At 39.0% G+C, this 11,855-nt stretch overlaps 2 protein-coding genes across 3 annotated transcripts in view; both read right to left on the bottom strand.

Annotated features, from left to right (window-relative positions):
- EBPL (EBP like) overlaps nucleotides 1-2,218 on the bottom strand; it is a 5,086-nt gene extending 2,868 nt beyond the window's left edge. Inside the window, exons 1-2 of the mRNA XM_072403559.1 lie at nucleotides 1,969-2,218; nucleotides 311-380 (exon numbers count right to left, since the gene is read on the bottom strand). Coding sequence (XP_072259660.1) covers nucleotides 311-380; nucleotides 1,969-2,148 — 250 coding nt within the window. The 5' untranslated portion in view covers nucleotides 2,149-2,218. The remainder of the gene's footprint in view (nucleotides 1-310; nucleotides 381-1,968) is intronic.
- Nucleotides 2,219-7,333: 5,115 nt separating this feature from the next.
- KPNA3 (karyopherin subunit alpha 3) overlaps nucleotides 7,334-11,855 on the bottom strand; it is a 28,815-nt gene continuing 24,293 nt past the window's right edge. For both annotated transcript variants that reach the window (XM_072403358.1, XM_072403366.1), the window contains exons 16-17: nucleotides 11,185-11,279; nucleotides 7,334-10,952 (exon numbers count right to left, since the gene is read on the bottom strand). In XM_072403358.1, the coding sequence (XP_072259459.1) occupies nucleotides 10,854-10,952; nucleotides 11,185-11,279 (194 nt within the window). In that variant the 3' untranslated portion in view covers nucleotides 7,334-10,853. The remainder of the gene's footprint in view (nucleotides 10,953-11,184; nucleotides 11,280-11,855) is intronic.

Raw genomic sequence — 11,855 nt, 5'->3', positions numbered from 1 at the left:
CTGGTTTATCACAATTGTAATAAGGGTCTGATCATGTGTCTAATGAATGGCTTTCTTCTAATTACACAGCCCTTTATTTCCATTAAACAAATGTTATGGGTTTTGCTGGTTTCAAACTGCAATTTTATGAATGGAATGGACCACTGTGTCTAAAGCCAAACAACAATTTAATAGTGAGAACAAACAGTGATACTGGCACTAGGACTGGGACTAGGACTGGCACTAGGACTGGGCCAGCTCCTTATCCACTGGGTTGAAGCTAGAAAAGGCATTAAACATGACACAAAACACCAGTAAGAGAAATACTTACACAACGCAGCCAAAGCTCCCTCTGACGTGGCCACGGTTCCCACAAGAGACAAGTACACAAACGGACCCTCCTAGAAAAAACATACATATTACTCATTAGAAGTGAAAATCAGAATATGTGAGTTTATTAATCTTCAGAACGTTTTGTTATTAGTGTTTTCATTAACTTTGTGGATATGACATTCATCTGTACATGAATTACAAGTCCTGTCACTTATTAGACGAGGTGCAAGCCAGCATTATGCAGATGGAAAATGCATGATGTTTAATAGGTATATTACAGATATATAATGGCCACACACAGCAGGAAGATACAAAAGTTTGCACATATTGTTAAAAAGACCCAAATAATTATAACTTTATTTCCGGTAAGTATTCTTATGTCCTTGTTGCCAGGATTTTTGCTTAGTGTCATGAGGACAGGAGAAAAGGTCTAACCAATGAAGACACAATAAAAAAAAAACCCTATAGATCAAAGCAAAAATGACATATTGGTATGGTCCAGCATTTCTAGACCTTTATAACATGGGGGAACCCTTGAAATAACTTTCATGTCTTAGGGAACCTCTGCTATAATTACTATATCAACAGATCACAGTACATTAATATGACAGTCAGTAGGAACAATGCCTCTTACAGTGCTGGTTAGTGGGAAGAATGCCACCCTTACAGATAGCAAAAATAGATCATTGGTGTCGGCTAAACTGACCTGAAAGGCACAAAATGCTCATTGCTCAAGGTACCCCAAGCAATATCTGGAGGAACCCTGATTGAGAAACATTGTAGTCTGGTAATATCAGGGATACCAGTTTTTTTTTTCCCCCGATTACCCCTGTAATGCAGTTTTATTACCTGTTGACCCTGCAGTAACAATCCACAATGTTTATACTTCCCTAAACAAAGTGGCAACACTGCTCATTGTCCAGTAAATGTCATTGTAGCGTAGTCACCCTGTTAACAGGGTTGTCTTTGATTAGTGTGCATTCATGTTGAAAAGTATATAGCCAGGAGAGTATTTCAGTGGCCATTAGGGTCATCGGCCCATCACTCCTGGCAGGGTGCATTGGTGAGGATCTGGGGTTCATTTAATCTCCTCACCTCAGGTAACCCTGTGCCACCTGCCGGGGGGCGACTTTTAACAGGTTTCCTAAAGCAAAAGAATTATGTTAATAACTGATTATTCAAATAATTATGTAGACGTCAAACGTTTGCAAATTTGTCCAGAAATGGACGGGCCAGTACATTCATCCCAAGAGCTGACTGATACCCCCTGGGAGTCTCCATAAACCCCAAACACTGTAGGTAACTCTTGTAAACTGGTGCCAATGTACTTGGATAGGGGTTGGTGGAAATCTGTGACTGCCTCCAGAGCCCACACAGCTGTAATCGTTGTCACCCTATGACAGGAAGTGTGACAATGGCAGGATCGCCAGGTAAATAATGCAAACAGCAAACTAATGCAGCCAGCCGATGTAACAATGAATAACCCTACTATATGGCATGCTTGGTTCTAGGTGGGGATCTCACTTCATGGGACCCAGCAGTGTCCATTCATCAGTGTCATCACCACCCTACCCGGTGATAATCACACACCGTACACCCCCAGCAATGAGCAGCCAATACACCGATATACCGGGCACCTCTCCTCAGCCCACTCACCAGTGTAAAGTGCACTATAGCGTCATAGAAAAGCCACACCAGCACCCATCTGTCAATGGAAGAGCTCTTCTTCCCCAGCCACTGCGCTAGGACATAGCCCACACCTAGCTGAGCCGCACAGGCCACCAGAGATAGGACTGTTACTGAGCTCAGCAAAACCGGAGCCTCTTCCCCCGCCATGGCTGTCACCGCCGGTACCGGGATTCCCGCCTCACCAGAACCTGACTGGAATACAGAAGAGGCGGGACGTAGTATGCTAATATCGCACCCTCCTCAGCCATCAGCCAATGATGAGTGACTGCACTCAGGATCTCACCATGTAAACTCCGCCTATTACTGCGCAATGCGCCCCTTTGGGTCACGCCCACTATCTCAGCCCTCTGAGGTAAAATGAAGAGGAGTGTATAACAATACAAACATATATCATGAAATAAATCAGAAAAATGAAAAGTAATCAAACAAAAGTATTAATATTGTATATTTACAGAAAAGTGCAACTGTGTGAGACAGGCTGGCATACTATGGGCTTTAAAGCAGAACTAAACCTAGGCCAACTCACCTGTATGCGTTTCAGCGATGAGCGCTGCCATTTTGCTTCTTTTTGGGATGATCTTTGGCCATTTTGAATGGACATGCCAGGATGACATATCTCCTGTGCTCCTCATTCATCCTGGTACATGCAAGAGAAGTCAGGAATGCCAGGTTTCCCAGGCAACCAAAGCTGACGCTGCGCATGTGTAGCTAAGCCTTTTGCCAGAAGCCTGAAGCGCTCAGGCTACCTTAAAGGCATTATTGCTGAATGGACGTCGCCTGTCTCTTTCTATATTATTGATCGTCCTGATCATACAAACTTTAGTTCCACTTCAATGCTTTCTCTCACCTGGACAAGTATGATGCCAGTCTGACTTTGATGGTTGCATGCTTGCTTAAAGAATACATTTTATAATGTATTCTATAAATGACTGAAACCCATTTCACCTCAAAGAATAATACTCAGTCCATGCTCCCGGAGCTACGGCATCAAACATCCCGCAGGAAAATGCAGAGCTGTTCTTGAAACTTGCAGACGGTGCTGGCATTGTTTGCTAGTGGGCAAATCCCACTCATTTCTAAAAATCACCAATCACTAAGTGAAAAAATGTACAAAAATGCTGGTAATTATCTGGCAATGGGAAACCTTAGCACTGTATACCATGACAACATGCTTGCAGACATATGGATAGATGCAGCTTGTTGGTAGTATACACAACAGGGGGCTATCGGCTTAAAATTGAAGTAGAATCTCTGCATTTGAAATAAAAATTAGGGTAAAATCTCTTAGGACATGCAGTACATTCTTTGTTCAGTCAATCAATAGCAATTGATTGCGGGTAAATTTAATGGAAAAACTCTGAAAAATCTTAGCCTCAAACATGCCACACAAAGCTAAACAGACCCAATTACATGCCGGCCATTTCTTTTTAACAATTCTATTTTTAAATTCTGCAAAGCATGAAGAGTGTCCCATATCCCTCACATGCCATTGCTAGGCCCTCATACACCTGATATACCTCAAAGAGCAAACAGACACCAAGATAACATGAGAGAGACCTCTGCCCTGTGGGTTTTAGGTTACCGCAGGTACAAGGCGGGCTGAGGAATGCAAAAATATCAGAGTGAAAAATAAAGAGTACCCGGGCTGAGCTCCCACTATGGCCGTGCTATGTGTTTGTGAAAACACGGAACGTATTTGCATATATTTCATTAGGCCAGACCAATCTCTTCAGGCTGCCACATGCACAATAGTCAGGCATGCAGCGAATTTGCATCCACAGCAATGCATTGCTCATGGGGTGCATTACCGGAATATTGTAGCAGCGCATTAGTGTGTGGGGATATGGGCACAAACATTTAGAGGAAGCAAAATAAAAAAAATAATATATATATATATTTACATCCACACTGGTTAAAGCAGAACTAAAGTTCCACTTTAAAATTTTGTGATCAGGCAGGACTATATTGCAGAAAGGAACAGGCGATGTCCCTTCTGAAATACACCGGCTAACCTGCCTGATCACAAGAAAATAGGCGCCCGTAACAGACTGGGGATGGGTAAGTGTACTTTAAAAATTGCGATCAGGCAGGTAAGGTTATTTTATTGCAGAAAGGACATCATCTGTCCTTTCTGTAATAAAGGGTCTGTCTGATCCCAAGTTTTTGAAAAACAGGTTGAGTTCTGCTTAAAGCACACAATGCCTCATATTCTGTCATCACTGTATATGTGGAAAGTGCCATGTTCACCTCCGGCTCCACGGTGGACTTCCAAGAAGACGACAATCCTATTTAGACATTGATGATGTAACTATTGCACATGTGCAGGACCGCACACAGCAACTACAGAGCTCAACAACTACAAGTTGAACTCCATGAGTCACCTTTTAACCTCCAATAGTTTTCTTCTTGAAGAGACTAAAAATTACTTAACTTTGTGACATGACAACGTAAGGGAAAGCTGCTCCTGAAGATCTTTTCCAACTGTGATGAGCCATTTTTTTTTGTCATTAATAGATAACTGCTGCATAAACCCAGACTCCACTTTGAGACACTCATGGAATTTAGGGTAGACCACTGATTTATCAAAAAGGGGGAGGGGGGATGATAGATAGAAAGGCATGACAGATTACCAATAGTATACCCTTGTGGTGGCATAATCTCATTTTGGGAGATATGCAAATGCAACGCTTCCAAGCCATTTTAAATATTTTCCTGCTGCCAACTCCATTTAATTTTTTCTTTTTATCAGATGCATTTAATGACCAGAACATCTGACATTCTGTAATTCAGCAGTGATCCTTATAACCAGCAACCAATGTGAGTGGGCACTCTTTCTCAAAGTTTGATTCCAAAAAAACTGCCTAATGGAGTAATGTTCATATTCAGGCAAGTTATATACAGGCTATTCAGTCCATGGAATTAGCCAGAAATTGCTTATTTAGTTTTGAATTTCATTGACCAAAAGTGATTGATAGGCAGTATAGGAATGCAATGACCTCAATCAGTCAGGTCAGAAAATTGTTGATTAAAATAACTTACCATTTTTTTCAGTTTAAATAAATATTTGAGTAAGCGCACATACAATTCTCTTCATTAATTCAGAGATTAATCAAGCGAAAATATAGAAAAACCATTTCAAAGAACTGACCAGAAAATTGATACTAAGGTGTGGTAGTACAGATGCATGATTTTTAAATGAAAGTCAATATGCATATTGAGTAAATGAAATTAGATTTATATATTGCTATGAATGATGGCGCTTCTCAAAATGCCTGCGGTTCCTCATGGGGTTGGCTTTGCCAGTAAATCATATCTGATCAGAAAAATACATCATACTAGAACTGATCTTTAACTGCCTCAGATTTTTATTTTTACCACACCATTTTCTCTGTCATCGTGTCATGGTGCAATTGCTGGCAGTTAGCTATTACTGGTCCGTCAGACTTTCCAACCTACAGCAAAACACTTTCCTATTTAATCATTTGCTAACACAGTACTCTGTAAGGTGTTTCAAACCTAAAAAACACCTCCTATAATTCCTAGGAATTGTTGGATTTGCATATTGTTTTTTGTGATGTGTTGACAAAATGGTAAAGCTACACTGGCGCCTACATCACATCTAATGCTTATCAGAAAGACTAAATAGACTGTGACTTTCAAGTGAACAAGTGAAAAACATCAAATTCCCTACACAATAAATATATTAAAAATATCTGTATAGAAAAATATATATATTGATGAATAGGAGAATGTACGTTTGCTCCTATGGATATGGAGTACTCATAAAGGTTACTATACCAGACCTCTTAAAACTGCTGGTTGCCTGGTGGCCATGGTGAACCCCTTGCACCCATGGGTTGAGTTCCTGATGAGCAATGAACATAAAGCCTAAGTATTCTCTATTTTATTAGGAGAGCTAGAATTTTTGGAACATATCAAGACAGATTTACTTTAAAGAACGTTTCAGGAAAAAAAAAATTGTATGCAAGACCAATGACACCATACCTGGCACATAAACATCATTCATAAAAATCAGTTTCCAAGTTTTCAAATCCCAGTAGAATATGTGAAATATTGGCCATTATTAGAAATGACTGATCATGTTGAAAACTCTATTATTTAGGGAGTGTGCTCAGATGAAGCAATTTATTTCAATATAATAAAAGTATGCCTGTTTTAAAAATCAATGATACTGAATTTACCCAAAATGGGCCTGACCAAAAGTTTACATTGTACTCTGTACAACCTGTATTTATTAATCTGGATGATGCTCAAGTGGCTATCAGGGTAAACGCTGGAAAATTCTCCTATTGAATATAATGGAGGATTTTACAAGCGTTTTTAAGCTTTTTATGAAAGCTTCGATTGAAAACAATGGGGGCTTCTATAAGCATTTTAAGCATTTTGAGTTAGGAATCTCTGCCACCCCGACCTTGGGAAATGAGTACAGGGGTACATAAAACCCCTTATTTTTACCCTTTCAGGGAATGAGTATGTGTAAAAGTAAAAAAATTACAAGGCTTTAATGTTGAAGTATTTGGGCTAGAGGTAGCGAACAGCGTGGAAATGACTGTTAGTAGTTTCCTAATTAAAGTATAATATAATTATAACAGTTTGTGAATGATAAAATAGAAATTCTGTCAAATTATTAATTCCTTTCAGCAAAGCTAAAATATCACTACCCAGTCCTAAACCCCAAATGTATAAGAGACAGCAGGACTAACCAATAAGCCAAAGGTGATCATTGTGCAAAACATGAATGTAGATCCCTTTAAATTAGGATACACGCTAAAGGCTTTAGGAGTGAGATTCAATGATTGAAATCAATGTTTCTAAAGAAATCAATACATTTATTTTACATGTAGGAAGTGGAAACATCTTAATTTGGCTTCCTCCCAGCCTCTTGTGATCATTTGCACAACCACACTATATTCTCCCCAGAATTTTTTTTAAGCTGGGTGGGAAGGTGTAGACAGGTGGTGGCCCAACTTTTCAACTGCCCAAAAACAGCCAAGTGGCTTCTGAAAAGTGCCGAGTGGTGCGCCTGGCTAAAAGGGGGTGGGGGGAAATTGACAGGGAAAGAAGGGGCAGCATTCTAGGCCAATCACCCTCCACTACATGTAAATGAACAAAGTACATGCTAACCTAAGGATAGAGCAGAGAGACAACATGATCAGCCAGGTAATGCTCCTTCATGGTCCAATCACAAGCAGATGAAGTAGTAAATTTTTGGTCGTTCATCCGAGATGCATAATTATTTTCCCTTTTTCAAAACATTGGTCAAGCATTTCCAGGAAACAAACGCAAATCAAACACACCTTGCACAAAGTGATAGTATATAGTATTTGATAGCAGCTTTTTATTGGTTACAAAACCTAAGCCCATATACAAAATTAGGAACACATTTTGATGCCTCTTTGAAAGAACATTTTAGTCTATTTAAACAGTTAAAAAAAAAAAGAAAAAAAAAAAAAGAAAAATGCATTTCAAACACTGTTCTGAAAACAAAAAAGTGCAGCAAAAGTCTTTGTTTTTGTAACTATCAGATGATGCAATCCTACCAAAACTTAATAAGGTCACAACAGAGGAGAGGAAACCTAAAAATGTTGATTAAGGTTTTAAAGAGTAGCTGTTGCCTACATACAACTAGAAGCCATTTTTATGAATTGAGCCAATAAATCACAGACCTGTAGCCTGGCAATTTGCTAAATGCTAGTAAGTCACCTAGTCAGGGTAGAAAAAACCTCCAAAAGCTGCCCTGTAAGACAAGAGCTATATATCCAATTCTACAGCAGTCCATGGCTCCACTCCAGTGTCATTTAGTCTCTTCAGCATTTGAAACTTCCAGTAGTGTCAGATACCTTTGTTCCATAGTTGCATCCTCTGATACAGCAGGACGCAGTAATGACAAAGCATTGGAGGATGGAACCATGATGCTTGATAAAGGACTGGGGCAACTGACAAGCCCAAAAGTGCTTAACGCCAATGATTGACAGAAGTTGCAGTGCTGGAATGGAAAGGAGGTAGGATACACAGGCCACCTGAGAAATGAGCTCACTTGCATGACACCTTCGACAAGGTTTCCTTGATTGACTATTTATCCCAAAAGGAAATTAATTGGTGCTCCTGTTGGGTGTAGGTGACCAGGCCTCTTTAAAGAAGTTATCATTAGTTATAAGCTTTTAAAGAGGGACTTTGCTCTTCCAAAAATCTTTCCTGGAAAGTTTACCCAAAACAGAATGGTGGACCAACATAGCCTATATGTAACAAAGTTTCTGAAAATATGGGGGGGGGGGGGGGGACAACTATCAATTTGCAGGAAAAAGTAACAAAGGGTTAATAGCAAAAATAAAGTGACCGTATCAAGTTCTGCTATAAAACTGTCTACGTTACGCAAAACACCACAGAGTTTAGCCTATTATTGTGTGGGTGGGATGCAGTTATGATATGAAGCCAGCTCTAAAACTCTTGGGATGGGGAAAGAAAAAAAAGGCACAATGAATTTCAACTCATTTTTTTTTCTTTTTTTATGTGCACAAGAGAGTTGAAAATGTTTTGAGCCACCTTAAAGAGAAATTGAATCTAAAATTTATAAAACCTATAAATAATCAGAGGCCAGACTGCTATATTAAAACAGATTCTCTAGCAAGTAAAAATCTTGCAGTTTAAACATACGCTTGTATCCTCCTGGGGATACAAGACAAACCCCACCCCCCTCTTTAAAGTGGCTCCACCTTGGCAGAGATATATATTATATATATTGTAATGAATGCACACCCGCTGTGTTGTTCATAGGTGAAAGCATTGAAAAGGCCAAATCACCACAGAATGAATTTCAGTGCTGTTTAAATACCAATACGTCACAAATCAAGCCAGCTGCTTACGTCTAAGAGCCACCAACCAAGACAATCTTGAAACCCACTAATTGATCCTTACGTTTTCTTCAATTAAATGACCAAGTTATTAGCTCCTTATAGCCATTCAGAATTCCTTGGGTTGTGCTCATCAATCTTGAGATATGATGAGCAAGAAACTGAAAGGGCTAACCAAAAAAAGTTTATCTAGCGGGGAGATCTAATGGTTGGCGTCTCCATGAGATATAGGCAACTATCAAGTGCCATAACACACCAGTATTCAACCAACACTGAAAATTCCAATTTGGGTTGACCAAGCCTTTAAAGAAAAGTGGATCCACAATTTTTGGATGGCATCTCTTTCATTATCACAGTAAACACGACCCAAGTCTGCTAACTAAAAAGTAGTTTTAATTTAACTATCCCTTCACATCAAATCATTGGGAATTGGTTCACACAATAAACCGTGTACCAGTATCCCAGCTCCCACCACAAAAAAAAGAAAAAAAAAAAAAAGCACATTGGAAACTGGAGTTTCTGAAAGCAACAAAGCTATTTAAATATAAACACCATGATGTCTTACCAGGTTTTGATTTACCACTGTGTGGGAAAACCTGGTTACACAAATTTAAATGAACCTGTAATCTTATTAAGCTTGTCAGAAAACATGGGGTTTTTGAAAATAGCATTGTACAGCCAAATGAAGAACGCTAGCACCCCACGCTTATAGCATTACTGCCTAATGGCCAGAGATGCGATGCTGCCCCCTTTTGTACAGGTATATGCAATGATAAGCCCTATTTTACGGTTTGTAGCACACCTGCTTGTAGCAGAATAAAGCTTTCGGGGAGCTTGCTGTACGGTTGCAGCCAAGGTTGTGGCGTGCCAACTGTTACGACAACTAGTCACGTTCCCACAAACCTTTAGAGTACACAGCGCCTAGTGCGACTTCAACTTTCCATTATTTTGCCAACCACGTTCTAGTAAGCACTGATTACAAAGTAGAGATTAAGACTAATTACAGTAAACAAGAAAAGCTCCACAGTCTGACTCCAAGTCAAAAATCATCATTGTTCACCTAACTTAACATACCAGATCTACTAAAAAGCAAGGTTTCTTTCTCCTGCTACATCCCCACAGTACTTCAGGAGATCTTCCCCAGGCTTTAGGGATAGTCACTTTCATCTGGGGATCAGGTGTTCATGGGCAGCTTCTAAGGAGAAAATAATTCCATGCACAGATTTTGGTTACTTCAAAAACAGCAGGAGAAACACAAGTTGAAGTGGTCGAATAGGGCCCGATGTTCAATAAAAATAAAAAGGAGCTTTGCTTTTAAATCCATTCCATTTTCCAATCCTGACATGGGAAGCAAGCTTGGGAAATACTAAAGAGACTTAAAAGTTTTCTCTTAAACTTTTCTTTTTTTTTTCGTTTTCAATAATTCACCCAAGTTAATCTTTTTTATTCAGTTTCAAACAAAATCTTTTGGCTTGCATGAATAATTTTTTTTCCAATAAATTTATAGTTCCTCAAAATATGAAAATGTCTATGGAGAAGATGGAGGCTCAGGAGGAGACTGTACCCTTTGCAGAGTCTTCCACAATGTATGCATTATAGCAAAGTCTTGATATACAGTGCACCAGGTTCAAGAAAAGCTACTTTTCCACAGGAAGCGGATATGCCATCACTATGAAATCATCTTAACAACAGAAAAAAAGAAATATTGGATGTTGTGGCAGTCAGCACACAGTGCCAAATGGAAAAGGTAAAAAATACAGCTGGGACTGTTAGGGTTTCAAAGAAAACCAAGCTCATGCATATGCAATTACAGTCCGTGTGAGTGTGACATTTGGCAACTGCAAGTGACAGATACATGGTTTTGCTTTAGAAGCATCAAAATGAAGAGGCGTGTGTATCTTGAAGCAAGGTTTCTTCAATTGGTGGACATCTGGTGGTACTACTTGTTGTGGGATAGAGAAAAGCTGCACTGCAACACACTTAAAAGTTGAAGTCTTTAGTCTGAAGGTTGGCTGCCGGCTCAAAGTTGTAGGTACCTCCCTGGGTGGCTTCAGGGATGAGGCTTTGATCTTCATCAATCTGTGTAATTGCAAAGAAAAGCATTAAACAACCTTGAGTAATCATAACTGGTTGATCATACATAAGGCATCTGAATGAAAGAATGAGAACCCCCGATACAGACATGCATGACTATACCATACCAATTTTTCACTTTAACATAACATTTTTTTGTCTAATAACAAAATTACCACCATACAGCTTTTTTTTTTTTTTTTTTTGCAAAAAGTAGAATTACACGTCAAGAACTTACATCATCGCCAGAGAAATACTGATCTATGATTTCAAACGCTAGTTTGTAGATTTCTTCATTCTCATGCTGCTGCAGTGATTCTATCTTTTCCAGACCTAGAAGAAATAGAGCCAGGTAAAAATATGAAGGACACAAGTCTTACTCCTAGGTGATGATCTGCACCATACACATTCATCTAATGCTACTTCCCAAGTAGCTATTTTTGAACCTAGTGGGCTTATCCTTTGATATTAGGCTAAATGCTTACCTACATTTCCTGTAGACTTATCATTTCAACCATGAATGTACATATATACATTTCTCTCTTATAAACCTAGACATTAAGTAAACCTAAGAAAAAATGGCAGTATATTGTAACTTACTAGTCCTTGGATGTGAAAATTGCATTGATATTTTTATTTATTTTTTTTTACTAAATACATTTTTTGAAAGTATGGAAACTGCCTGTTAATATTTACAGAAATGCAGTGTCCTTTTTCACTTCCTGTGATCTGAAGGCACACAGAAGAAATACCAGGTGAAAAAAGCATGCAAAATAAAATTAATGTTGCCACATTTAAGGACTGGTAAGCTGAAATAGATGAAATGTTTGTATTGGGGATTAGATATGCTTTGGTCTGGACAGTAAGAAACTTTTGGGACCGCTAAAAAAGACCACAAATGCTTTTTTT

The sequence above is a fragment of the Pyxicephalus adspersus genome, chromosome 1, assembly GCF_032062135.1.
Source record: "Pyxicephalus adspersus chromosome 1, UCB_Pads_2.0, whole genome shotgun sequence".
Lineage (NCBI taxonomy): Eukaryota > Metazoa > Chordata > Amphibia > Anura > Pyxicephalidae > Pyxicephalus > Pyxicephalus adspersus.
This window is presented reverse-complemented; position numbering and strand designations above follow the sequence as displayed.